The sequence below is a fragment of the Sceloporus occidentalis genome, unplaced genomic scaffold (genome assembly GCF_023333645.1).
Source record: "Sceloporus occidentalis isolate IW3139 unplaced genomic scaffold, rSceOcc1.0.p SCAF_8, whole genome shotgun sequence".
NCBI classification, from domain to species: domain Eukaryota; kingdom Metazoa; phylum Chordata; class Lepidosauria; order Squamata; family Phrynosomatidae; genus Sceloporus; species Sceloporus occidentalis.
The window spans coordinates 49,283,823-49,297,818 of record NW_028316988.1 but is presented as its reverse complement, the minus strand read 5'-3'; the positions used below and the strand labels follow the sequence as shown (position 1 = coordinate 49,297,818).

Sequence of the window (13,996 nt, the reverse complement as noted above, 5' to 3'; positions counted from 1 at the left end):
CCCACAAAAATATTATTATTCCAAAAGGGCAACATGTCACCAAGATCATTGAACGAATGCCATTAATGTTAGAAGAGTGTTATATTTTAAAATGAGAACTTCAGCTAATGCTGCTGTACTCCTCATGACAAGATGCCCAGCAAAAATATCCCATTGCTATGCAACAGCTGTGGGGAACTTGTGGGAACTTGCATAGATCTGAGATTGAATTACTACTCTCATCATGCGTGAGTTCTATCTATTCTGGCTAGTATAGGTTCCTTTGATGTTACATAACTGAAAAAAATACTTTGTGTTCTTGCATTGTTTGTTAGTATAGCTGTATGAGATGGCAAGCACTGCAAAAAAGTGTGCATGACGTTTGAGTGACAGGTGAAGAATGCTGAGTAGAGTGAACTTGCAAATGGATAGTAGTTGGTTGAGAAAGTGGGAATAGAGGTGCTGTGAAGATGAGAGTCAGATAAGAGTTGGCATGAAGAGAGCTGTGGCAGGGGATCTGAATGGTGAAGAATTCGACTGTCAGGATGGATTGTACATTGCATTACAGTTATTAAAATAAACAAAACAGTCCATAAACATCTTACGTTGTATTTAATAAAATTATCTTTATTGGTTTAACACAACCATATCTACTGCCTGGTCACTATACCAGTGTTTTAGAAGGGTGAGAGCCTAAAAACTAAAAATACCCATTGTTAAAGTAGCAGCCTTGGAGATTTTGGAGGAAGTGGGTGTCTTGAAGGAGTCTGCTTGGGAAGAGAGCCTGAGGATTTTGAAGTGAAATCATCACGGCTCTAAAGTGTGATTAACACAATGGGAATGTCACAGTCCATGCTCTTTGAATACAAGTGCTAACAATAAAAACACTTGTTAGTCTATTGCATTTATCCACTGTATGTGTTCTGATGTTCTGCTGCTGATTACTTAGTATTTAATTCACATGCCATTTATGGAGAATCAAGTATGTACTCACCCTACAGTGCACTAGCACCCAAGAAAAGAGCATATATAGTTTACAGAATATGCTAAGGCAAAGAAGTCAGTCTTTAGCTTTCCTCGGTGACTCCTCATGCAGCCACTAGGCCCATTGTTAACTGTAAATACTGCTCAATTCCAATGTGCAATTTCATTCTCGATGAACATAACCAAGATAACATATGTTTGGTTTTTAAAAATACAGTTGAGAAATAATTACAACAGTGAACCCAGCAGGCTCTTTTTTAAGGCTCAGACATCAGTATGAATAGGGGAATTCCTTGGCAGGAAGAACTGGCATGTGCCCACTGAGAACATTCTTGGCTCACATTAAAAGGTTCACCATTACAGAATTCTTAACAGAATGGTCTTTGTCACGCCTCCCATAACTAATACACCACATTCCTTATTCTTGACAGCCTAAGAAGTCCAATTCATTTACAGCTACTATGACACCAACCAGCCCACTCCATTTAATTTTCTGACCCTCATGGGAGCCTACATGATGCTCAACATCCAACACACTGAAGCAGCCTAAGAACACAACCTACACACAACTTACAACGTACTGCAAGAACCTTCACAACCTACAGGACTTTCAACATATGTAACATTCCTGACAAGCCACAATGTTGTTATAGAGGGCTAGCAAGCCACATCATGACCCATGGCACCACGAATAGGACAAAACCCACTATATATCTTTGAATTTTTAAAGGGGTTTCAGTCTACAGGGCTGAAGAGCCATCTTCAAGTTTATAAAATTAAAAATCAAATTGGCAGTCCTTCACCATGTACTCTGCAAGTTATGCAATGCCAAACACAACTTGTGACAAACACAATGCACAACACTACATTAAACAACACTTAGAGCTTGAAATACACTTGACTGCTTCTACAATCTGCTTTTGCTTCACAGCATTATCTTACAACTGACTCTCAGGGGCTTGTCAGTGTCTAGCACCTTTACTCCACAATCACAGATACTTGCTTTACAGCATACTGACCAACCTTAAGATACTTGAATGAATACTTTATCATGAACTGCCTTTTTCTTATGAGACTAGCCCATGTTCCCTCTTGCATTCCATGCTTTCCTCTTAGCTGAAGAAATGGGACCAAAGCTGACCATAGCTTTGAGATTGTTACACCAACAAAAAATGATCAGCTCCCTGTTGCTTTATCTCTGTTCAGGCAAACTGCAACTATTTGGAAAGACTGAAGTATTTCTTCAGCAAGAAAGAACATAGATTGAGCTGGTCCTCTCTGTTGGGATTTCAGCTAGGCTGAATGGTTGAAAGTTAAGCTGCTGTGGTTCCACTGGAACATGGATCGAGTTTCCAAAAGCCTGATAAAATCCTAAATGGATGTAGCCCAATTGTTGTGGATCAGACAGCAGAAGACTTGTTTTACAGTGTGAGACGCTGTAGTGCTGGAATGCTATACAAAGCTTGGAAGGAGAGGCCCATGTTGGAGTGAGGTGGTTTTTTGCCAAAAGCACTGGACCACTAGGCTTTCAGGTGCACTTACAGCTGAAAACATCTGGATTGTGTTTATCTCAGTTACCGTTTAACCTGTTTGATATACACCATGCCATGTAGTTTATGGCACTGTGAATGAGAATCCAAGATAACTACCATCCATATCTTCATAAATTTGTCATAAATGAATAATACATGAATCATTATGCCCCATGTAAATAACCTTTGGGGGCATGGGGGCATGAGAAAGTCAGAATCTCAACTCCTCACCATTGCCCTGTTCTCCAGAGGCCACTTGGATGGAAATAACTGATATTCTAAAATGGAAAAGTAATAATCAAGACTCTTTGGTGAAAAGGGGGAGCGGTAGAATGACTTTTTTGTCTTTTTAAAGAGAAACAGAATCCAGGGTGCAGAACAGATTAAAACAGCAAAGCCAAAATAAACACATAACAAGGAATTAGAATTTAATGCATGAGGGAGTCCATAACAGCACTTAAATACAGTATATATAATCCATATATGCAAATTAAAATGGTAAGGCTCTCTGTTATAAAGCTTCTCTCCTTTAAGGCTGCTTTTTCCATTGAAACCTTTTGGTTTCCAAGCCTGTTCCCTCCCTCCTTTTCCATTCCTGTGGGATTTTCTTGGAGTTGTTTTGTCGGTCCCCGTTGGCTGGCTTAGTAGATGCGGAGGCACGCGGATGTTTGTGAGTTCCTTTCATACCATATCCAACTCAACACAAAATATTCTGTTCCTTTTTCTTTAAAAACACGTTGGCTTCTTTCTTGAAGATTTTTGCCTGTCAGCCAGTTACAGTGAGACCATTCCTGTCTCTGTCACCATAGACCACTGTCTGAAGGAGTTCACGTGGGACAAATCCTCTATAGGTCACTTTCTGTCTCAACCCAAAAACCAGACCCAGAAAAGGCAATCGCTCACAAACTGTAGATGGGAAAACGCTATTTGTGACCATTGTGTAGAACAACATCTCCATGTGCATCTGATCTCATCCTTTTTGCATTTCTTGAATCCAGGCCTATAACAGCACCAGGTTTTGACTTCGTTCAGACTTCCAGTGGCTTTGGGCTGCCCCTGGGCTGCCCTTCAAAAGGGCCACTTGGAGTTACTGAGTGCTCTGCTGGATGCCTGGGAGCATTCCGGTAACCTTCTGCCAATGATGCTTTCTTAAGGAGCTGAGTGAAGCCCACCTCACAGGGAAAGGCGGACGTGAGAGAAGCAACTGCCCAATAACTTGTTAGACAAAGCCTCTTGCTTGCCGGAGGGGTTAGATAAGGGAATTTGGATCTGCAAGAGAAAACAAAACAGGGTCTCATCCAATGGAATTGGTAGGAAAGGACCTTTTACTCCCCAAGATGGTTCTTAAGCACTACATATACTGTTCACTGTCTTTTGCTGTATACACATAAAGATGTTGCATCTGTCTGTAGTAATAGATAATACAGGCATAGATGCAAAAACATTTATATCTTTAGGTACTATTTCTATTATACTGTTTTGGGCACATGGCATTTATTATTAAATCCAAGAATATATTTGGCATATAGTAATTAGTTCACAACAATTTGTGCTGTTATACATTTCTTTTCATACACAGTATTATAACAATATTCAAGAATTGCAGCAGATTTTGGAAGGCTACTGTTAAGGACTTTTGCACATAAAAAGGAGAGTATTCTAAAGTATCATTTTTACTGGGCCATTTTCATTTGATAACAGTAACTGGTGGCATTACTATCACCCTGCCCTATGCTATTTTTTCCCCCACTGTTCTTTTTGGGCTAAAATTAGTAGCTCAGACAACAAGCATTAATAGGCAACAAGCAAAGTGTTTCTTGGTTCTAGCATAAGGCATGCAAACAAATTGTCTGAAGGTTCACCTTTTCATTTGTCTTCATAACTGAGATTTTACTGTAACTTGGCCAACACCTGCCTTTGTTGTTGTTGTGTGCATTCAGGTTGTTTTGCAAAGAAAACCCCATGATAATTATCAGGATGGTAATCTCAAGTGTGCTCAGATACAGGCTGGCTGCCTTTGTGTATCCATTAAAGACAGGCAGCTTCTGTCCCTGGCTTAAGGCTGCTCTTTCTTCCCTAGGAGATGAAGGGAGGTCAGATCATTCCCAGGCAAAGACACCCTGAGATCATCAGGGCTAGAGATAAAGGCACTGCACTAGGGAGCCCCCAGCAGGCAGTTGTACATGTGGGGCAAGGATGTGGCAGAGGAATGTAGCACATACCTTAGATACCACTACATTTACTATGGCATCTTGCCAACAGAATTCTAGCCATTTTTAAACATTGAATTATAGGAGTTTATCACACGGGACAAATTCTGTGCAGAAACTAAAGTTAAACTGAAAACAATGATGTTCGGGGTTAATTGAATAGAAAGGGGGGGCCGCATTTGTGGGATGTTTATCAGACAACATTTGTGTGAAAGAGAAATAACGTGAAAATAACCCGAACATCAAAACCAGCACTTTTTTACTTTCGCTAAATTCCGAAAGTACAAATCGTCTTTCCGTTTGGATTATTTTTGCATTATTGCTCTTTCACACCAACACAACTGACAACAACCGGATTTTAAAATCCCGTTTCTGCATGGGATTTCACCAATTCGCCCTCTGTGTGATAAACCCCATAATAGTGCCTTCCCAGGTTTTGAGACTGTTAAGGGTTAAATCCAGCACATTGAGAAATGCTTAGATGTGTGTGTAACCATGAGCATCCAGCACCAGAAGGATAAGGCTGATTAGCCACAGCTGATGCTCATAGGCACAAGGTCATTCTGTTTGCCTACGTGCAACAAAGCCTGGATGATGAAACATGTGTCTGCATGGACAGGAGGACACTTTGCTGTGTGACACAGGAAGTGGCTGAGTTTGTGAGACCGCATGGTCTGGAGTGTATATAAACTCAGAGGCTTCCAGTATTGCTTGTGGGCTTGAGTAGGAGTTGGTATTCGTTTGATCTGTATAGTAGCATTGGTGATTTGTGGTTAGCACTCTGTAAATAAAGATAGCACTTTCGGGAGCCTGGCTTCTCTGGTCATTTATTCAGTTGGAGTTGGAGAAGCAGCGATTGCTGGAGAGTTCCCGAGATTCTTGCAACTTCTGGAAGACATCCAGTGCCTGTCATCTTCACTGAGGACTGTGAACCACATTTCTGCAAATTTGTCAACTGCTCTGCTATATTCCAGAATTGGTTTATAAGCCCAGCAGTTTTTCTGCCAATAGTTATTGGGCTCAGCAGTTTATTGACAGAGACATGGGTCTTTAGTGCTATCTGAAGATGCCAGGGATGAAGGGCTTGCAAATATACCCATTGGACTATAACTTTCACAGTCTTTCAAACAGCATAGGCATTGGGTAGACTGTGGGCATTCTGGTCTTAAAAGTAATTCTTCCAAGTTCTGCAACGGAACATAGGCTCTACTGCATGTAAAGCAAGCGTCCTGCCATGGAGCTACGGCTCTTTTAACAAATAACAGGAAGCTGCCTTAGTGTATACAGTTGGCCTTCCTTATCCATGGATTTTTAAAAAAATCTATGGATTCGACCATCCACAGCTTGAAAATATATATTTTTAAAGTATAAATTCCAAATAACAAACCTTGATTTTTCCATTTTATGTAAGAGACACCATGTTACTCTGCCATTGTATTTAAATTTAAATCTTTAAACTGGTTAGCCAAAAATAAAATTCTTTTTGGCTTAGAAAAATACCTTAGAACTGCTTTCACTAGAGCTAGATTTGAGCAACTAAACTCTATGGTAAGATTAGGTTGGTTCCAAAAAATACCCTACCATTAAAGAACATGTATCTGTGGTGGTCCCGCCATAGAGGATATTGTACATATCCTGTTTGATTGCTGCATATAGGATAAGGAGAGATCCCATTTCTTACCACCTTTTTTGGTTAGACTGACTAACTGAGATCCTATTGTTAAATTGTCTCATTTCCTCTCAGGAGAAAATTTACATTTAGTGTGTTGGACCGCAAAATGTATTATAAAAGCTGCTTACTTGAGAGATCTATTTATCATACAACACGGGGGTTCATGCCATGATAATGAGTTCATTTAAACAAGCCCTTTTTTATTTCCTCCACACCCCCATGTTTTAGGTTGTCTTTATTCTTTATTTTTGTATTTTATCAAACTTGTTTTTATTCAACGTTTATGTGTCTCAACCCTCTAGCTAATTTTATATGAGTTTTAGGAGTGACCCAGTTTTATCTGTATGTACTTTGATATTCTGATATTTGTATTATACCATTGATATGGTCAGTTGACTAATAAACATGTTGTTATAGTTGTGTTTAAATTTGTGTGTAAATTTACAGTGCTTTATAAATAAAGCTTAATAATAATAATAATAATAATAATAATAATAATGGGACTTGAGCATCCACGGACTTTGTTCTCCACGGGAGATCTTGGAACCAAAACCCAGCAGATAACAAGGACCCATTGTACAGGGTCAGAAGATTAATCAAACTAGCCTAGAATTGCCTGCACAGACACCCACAATTTAAAACAGAAGTCTTTACCCACCAGAATAGCCATACCAAGCAAATAATCTACTATCTTTACACACAAATTGCAGGCAAATGCTGGTTGAGCAGAGAGATGGAGGCAGTGGGGGCTCTGCCCTGCAAGGAAACTTTTAGGATGAATTTCAAAATGCTAACCAAGGGACTGCACCTGTATGGGGGAGGCGGTCCAGCAAACACCTTTAAAGTTTGGACTGAAACCTAGAGCGGACTCACTGTCTCACTGATATGGATGTCACCAGCAACCCCTAGAGATATTTATTCTTAACAGCGTGCTTAAAAAAAGAAACACCATAAAGTGCTCAGCCATACTTTTAAAAAACATCTTCCATTAAAACTTTTGCCCAAGAGATATTTCTGTTTTCTGCAGAGAGGTATGAAGAAAAGCTTGGGCCTATGATGCAAAAGGTGGTTTGTTTTTATGCTGTCAGGTTACATTTATTGTTTGCAGGTGGCAAAGCAGTGACAGAGAATTAGAGGCCTGGAATGCTGGACGCTGATGTTATAAGCAGACAGGCTAGGAGCAAGTTTTTAATGCAATGGCTACTACCAGCTGCTGCCCATTCTTAGATCTGAAAAACATCTAGGAGAACTTGAGAGACTTCTTCAGGAAGGCCAAGGGATGTGGTCTTTTTCCTGTCAGAAGAAAAAGGGACCATGACTGAGGGCATGTCTAAATGACAAACTAAGCCTTGTTCTGCAGCCCATGGCTTCATGCCAAGGAACCTAAGGCCCACATCTTCTGTTGCCTGGTGAACAGAGAATTACCAGCACCTTTTCAGAACTTCTGTTTCCCACAATTCCTTGGATAAAGGTATAAACAACTCTCCAAAGGACTAACATCCATAGTAAAAGTAAAACGTCTGTCTTTTGTTTTATGCTATGTACAGTGTGACTTCTATTTCTCTGTACCCACTCCTAGAATGTGGATCTCTTTGACACTCCCGACAGATTCTGGCTGAGATAATATGGATCTTAAGAGGAAAACAGTTCCCCTTGTTGATATTTGGACAGAGAAGATTTTGTTGACTGTACCTCCAGAGTTGGGGAAAGCATTCCTTAGCTTCTCCATTATATCCTCCAGACATAGACTGACGTCCTGAGTACCCACTTCCACTTCGTCTGAGAAGACAGAAAATGAGGAGAGAATGTGAGGAGTCAAAGTTTTCAATGCCATGAGTCAACATTCCCAGTCTAACAGTATTAAAAAATAAAACCTTCTGTCCATCGGGAACTACTAGACTAGGAAGCATAATGGCAAAAGGTTCCCTTAACCTAGCAGTGGGGAATGTATACCATCCCAAGGTTCCTCACACACACACACAAATCTGGGAGCTCAATTTTTTGGTTTCATTGACAAAATGTTACTGGCCCTTTGCTTGTATGGGGTGTGTGTGTCTCCCATCTGTTTATGCTTAGTTGCATAAGTTAGTTGCATAAGTTAGTCGTTTGCAAATAAAGCCTATCTGAGCCTAGAAGGGAGGGCAAAATAACCAGTATCAACCCCAAAAGAGAGTTTGGGGGCTCCATTGGCATTTGGGGAGCTGAAACAAAACAAAATTTGGGGAAAGCAGTGAGAAACACAACCGGGCATATGGTTCTCATGGGTTCTGAAGGGGACACTGTTCCCTGGTCACATGTGGCAGTTGCCTATCCCTGCCTCCATATGGATGGAACACGTCTTTTCTCCATCATTGCACAATAGAAGTCTCATCTGGAAATGTTTACACGTTCGCCATCACCCCGCTCCCTTGGAGGAAAAGAATCAAAGGGGCAGCTCTTCTGTTTCAAGGTGAGGACTGGATAAATTGTAAAAATTATCCCCTGCAACAAGAAGTTAAGATCGATCTTCCTTTCAACAGAAAGAGAAATGAAAAACCTCCAGAAGAAGCTCAGCACCAGCCCAGGGGCAGTAATGGGAGGAGGATCACCTGTAGAGCCTCACCTGCAGTTTCTGTGTTTGGCGTGTCTGTGTCTTTCTCCTTGAGCTGACTCTCCTCTGATGGATGGGGAGAAGAAGCCAAAGATGAGGCTGCAGAGCCATCTCCTTTGGAATCTGCTGGCGGCTGAAAGAGATGAGTGAGAGTACAACATTTCTCACTAGCCTGTCTGCTCACACTCCTCTATTGTGTCAGCATGATACTAGCCCCAAACACACAGTGGCTACATGGAAAGATTACAATATTTGAATCTTTTTAGCTTAGGAGAAAAAAATAAAGTCAAGGAAGAACATGATAGAAGTGTATAAAAATTATGCTCAGTGTGAAAATTTTCTCCTGGTTTCATGATACTAGAATCCAGGTCACACAGGTTTGTTGGAGACAGACAAAAGGACATTTCTTTATCCAGGACAGTTATATTGTGGAATTATTTACTAGCCTACCAACTATAAAAGTCTAGTATCTCAACACTTCCATCCTGCTCTTTTCACTTCCCTGCCTCAATGGAGCATTACCTGATCATTTCCACCTTTTTTGGTTTGTTTTTTATTTTGATGTTAGCATGGTAATACCTGTTTAACCTGATATTTTCATAGGATGCAATCTAACATGTCGCTTTTTTGCAGCAGAGCGATTCACCAAATACTTGAATGGAGATGCTAAGAATTAAGATTTGGAGGCAAGTTAAGAGAATGTAGTTCACCAATAGCAATAGCAAGTACACTTCTATATCGTTTATCAGTGAACTAACACTCCCTCAGCGGTTTGCAAACTGTAAGCCAATTGCTCCCAACAATCTGGGTACTCATTTTACTGACCTATGAAAGGATGGAAGGCTGAGTGGTCCTTGGAGCCTTTCTCTAGGATTGAATTTACAAAGCTGTGGCTGCAGTACAGGCATTTAACCACTGTACCACTTTACTAAGTAGTGATGCCAGTTTAATCTAAATATATGACAGTTTAGTCCAACTGATGCCAGTTTAGTCCAAACTGATGCCAACTGATGCCAGTTTAGTCCAAATATACCATATTAAAAATAGGCCCAAATCAGTCATGCAAAACAAGCTTCAGGCCATACTTGCAGCAGGAGCTCTCTCAAGCGCTGCAGCTGAGATTCTAATTGCTTGTTGTGGTCCTCCAGGATTTGCATCCGTGTTTCCAGACGGCTCTTGTGTTGTCGAAGAATCCGAGCTTCAGCCAGCAGCTCTTCATTGTGTGGATCCTGTGCTGCTTCTGGAGTTATTTCTGCAGATGCTGCTGCCTCCTCATGCTGCCACTTCAGACGCTTCAGCTCTCCTTGAAGAACCCTGAAAAAGAAATGAGGATGAATCAAGAACTTGACAGAATCAAGCACTCAACCCAGGGTTCTTGAGCTGGCAAGGATGGTTCAGCTCATGTAGGTTTGTAGCAAACATTTTGTAGACAAGTTTACATGTGAAAATTTATAACTGCTACTACGATCTCCTTATCAAAAGCAAATATTCTAGAGAAACTAGACAAGACTTCAACAAAGAAGTAGACAGGATGCTTTGTGTGGTTTCTTGGGTGGCAAGACAGAGGAAACATCCAAGAGATGTGATAATCTACTTTATGAGAAGACAAACCTGGGACAGGATTTTACAAGAACACGGTGCAAAGAGCTTGAAGGTTGATGACAACATTTAGATCGTCGGATGAAGAATACAAAGGCACTTTCAGACCACTTGTACAAGATAATGATAAAGACTTTGATTCTAGTAAGGCTTAGCAATGGAGTCTAAATTCCTTATGTGGAATGCTAAAGGAATTACTTATGCAAACAAAAGAAAATGAAAATTTCATCAGTAGAAGAAAAAAATAATTGGATTTGATATATTTGCAGGAGATCCATATAAAGAAAAAAAAAGACATTTTTGTTTGTATAATCAAAATTAGGGCAACATTTTCCCTCATCAACAGATAAAAGCGTACTGTCGCCCCTCCATTCTTGCAGACTTAAGGTCCATGGTCATTCATGGAGATCATTCATGGAGGGGTGACCTCTGTCATTTTCAGTGGGGCGCGCACCCGCAGCGTGCACCCCACACACGCTCGCAGGCATGTGCCCCATGCAAGCCTATGGGGCTTGAATATTGGCGAGTCTCTGTTTTCAGGGGTGTGTGTGTCTGGAACGGATCCCCCGTGAAAATGGAGGGCCAACTGTATAGCTAAATGCTTTGGGGAAGTAAGTCATTGTCATTTGTACTTTTTAAACCTTTTCATCCTTTCTTCTGTCTTTTTGTAGATTTTTAAATTAGTTTTTCTTTTTTATGTTATTTGTATGTTTTATATATCTAATTTTTTGTGTTTAAATAAAAATATTTTTAAAAAACAAAACAAAAGCAAATATTCTTAAGTACTAGTGCTCTTTTTACACTTCAGGTTTACAAAGAGATTCTCGCAGTATTTCCAGTTCCACTTTGGCATGATTGTACCTCTGCTGGTTACATCCATTTACCTGTTTTCATCCTCTAAGTGTGCTAAGATTTTCTCCAGTTCCCCTTTATCGTCTGCATTGGTGCCGTCTTGGGCCTGTTGGTTGCAGATGGGTTCTCTGTCTGTGATGGGGCTGGAATGGCGTAAAAGATACTGGTCTTCATCCCTGTTGTATAGACAGAGCTGTAATGAGGGTGAGGTGGCAGAGAGAAAGGCTCTAGAGCTTTTTAAGCCCATGGCAGAGTCTGGAGTCCCTCTCCTAGGAGAACAAACCTGGAGCAGGACTTCTGGAATTCAGGCCGGACTGACTTCAGCAATTATGATCCCTGGACATCTTCTGTGATCCCTAGGGCTCCTCTTTACCCTATCCCAATATGTTTTTGTTTAAACATTTAGAATTATACTCAGTGTGATTCTCCTTTAAACCAAGATGCATTCCCACAACATGCCTTGTTTAATTTTTTAAAAATAGGTTAAAGGCAGTGATGCTGTGTTCAGGTATGTAGAGCACAATTCTCTCCCCCACGGCTTTGAAGCTCTGTGGGGCACCACGATGGCCATTAAAATGACCAGGAGAGGGAAGGGGAGGCAGGCAACCAAGCAGCGATGGACGTACACTGAGTATTCACAGAGCATTAGCTTGAGGGAGGTTATGATTGTAGAATACTGACTTCCACCTCCTTTCAGGTTCAATGGTGAAAAGTGCCCTGATTTCTACAGTGTTTATAAAAATGAAAAAGTCACAACTCACAGGCTCTCATCTGGAGAAAGGCTGTCATTATAAAAGGAGGAATTTTGGCTTTCCATCTCTGCAAGCCTGTAAGAAACAGAACAAGTTAAATGAATGGAAGAAATGTGAGGAAGACCACATAGCAAGGGGAGTCCTGGGAGTGTAGTTTTGCAAGCTCTGGAAAGGGTAGCTTTCATGGCAGAAACCTCTGCATATGAAACAGACTCTTCCACATTAACAGCATAAATCTTCTCTTGCTGGGTCCAACCAAAAGGTCAATTGAGACCCACATTCTGTTTCAAACAACAGCCAGAAAAGTGGCTTTGGATGCTCCCTAGCTGTTGGTACTCTATAGTATACTAACCCCAAGAAAAGAGGTCTCTTTTTGCTCCCAGTGGGCTAGCAACCATCAACATCCCCCCAGCCCTTTCCCGCAAGCCACCCACTGCTGGGAGAACCTCCTCGCATGCTAGGGACTGAATCTTTTGTGTTCAAAAGTATGTGCCATGCCCTATGGATCTCCTCAAGAAAAGCATGAAGACAGGATCTTGCATTATACATTTGTCTGTCTAACCCAGTATTGGGATTTCTGACTAGCAGCACCTGTCCATCTTTCTAACATCACAGGCTACTTTTTACTGGAAATGCCAAGGCCTGAGTTTGGAGGACCTTTAGCATGTACAGATCTTGCATACTCTAAGATCATCATCCAAGGTGAGGAGAAGCTGGGGGAAAGAGAAACAGCTGTGATGTTCTGTGCTTTTGTAAAAAGTCTTGTTTTTATTTGAGAAATTAAAGTCAAGTATGGTTATGTATGTGATGTATAATATATATAATGAGGTAGGTGATCTCTTGGAGGGGAGAGAGCACGAAACGTTGGGGGTGATTGATGATTTGGCTGAGTGTCTGTATGGCATTTTTAAAAGGCTGGTGTGTATATGGCATTTAGTGAGAGATATGATTAGTCAAAGATAGTCATTAGATTCAGAGAAAGGAATTAGAGAAGAAACAGTGAAAAGCAGAGTTTTTGTTTTAGGTCACTTAGCAGTAGCAATAGCATTTACAGTTTTTTGTGGGTTTTTTGGGTTATGTGGCCATGCTCTAGAAGAGTTTGTTTCTGACATTTCGTCAGCATCTGTGGCTGGCATCTTCAGAGATGTTAGGCACAGATGCCAACCACAGATGCTGGCAAAACATCAGAAACAAACTCTTCTAGAACATGGTCACATATAGCCCAAAAAAAACCAACAAAAAATTATGGATGCTGGGCATGAAAGCCTTCAACTTCACAATAGCATTTACATTTTTATACTATGTCACGCTGAACTAAGCAGTTCTAAGATGTTTACATTTAGGACAGTTAGGTTTAGCTAGGATTATGATAAAATGGTGAAAGAGATGTCTTAAGAGTCCATTAAGATTTAGGTGAATTGTTAATTATTAACAATTAACAATTAAACCTTGACATTCTATAATTACAAGCTTCAGTACCCAAAGTAATCTTTAACTGTATGCTGAATTTATGTTTAATAAATTATTCTTGCAAAAAACATATGTGCCTCTGGGAATAGTTTTGTTGTTGTTGTTGTGTGCCTTCAAGTTGCTACAGTAGTGCTATTAGAGTGCTTAAGTTCAGACATGTTGTATCTGCGGTGGCAGCAGTTGTTCAAGGCTGGTGGTAACTTTAGTGCCATAACCATGGGATTAAGTGGAGGACCCTGCATGAGCTTTTCAGCGATGGTACCCCGCTGACAATCTTTTTATCGTCTCAAGCATTTTAAGCATCTGGTGGCAACCTTTTTATTGTCTTACCATTTTAAGAACTATTTCAGTGTATC

General features: G+C 40.6%; 1 protein-coding gene across 1 annotated transcript; it reads right to left on the bottom strand.

Moving 5' to 3' along the window:
• Positions 1 to 577: 577 nt before the first annotated feature.
• Positions 578 to 12,166, bottom strand: LOC149308889 (dystrophin-related protein 2-like). The gene is made up of 5 exons (XM_089536638.1): positions 11,451 to 12,166; positions 10,053 to 10,281; positions 8,980 to 9,100; positions 8,070 to 8,156; positions 578 to 3,764 (listed from the first exon to the last, which is right to left on the bottom strand). Exons 1-5 carry the CDS (start codon positions 11,663 to 11,665, stop codon positions 3,745 to 3,747), a joined length of 672 nt encoding a protein of 223 aa, XP_089392764.1. The 5' UTR covers positions 11,666 to 12,166; the 3' UTR covers positions 578 to 3,744.
• Positions 12,167 to 13,996: the final 1,830 nt, after the last annotated feature.

Bases quoted from the DNA above. Each gene is read 5' to 3' on its own strand.
- LOC149308889 (XM_089536638.1), bottom strand. From the start codon at position 11,665: ATGGGCTTAAAAAGCTCTAGAGCCTTTCTCTCTGCCACCTCACCCTCA. The intron at 10,282-11,450 runs GTAAATGGATGT...TTTCTTTTTCAG, and splicing joins CACTTAGAGGATGAAAACAG to GGTTCTTCAAGGAGAGCTGA. The intron at 8,157-8,979 runs GTGAGGCTCTAC...CTGTCTTCTCAG, and splicing joins GCCAAACACAGAAACTGCAG to ACGAAGTGGAAGTGGGTACT.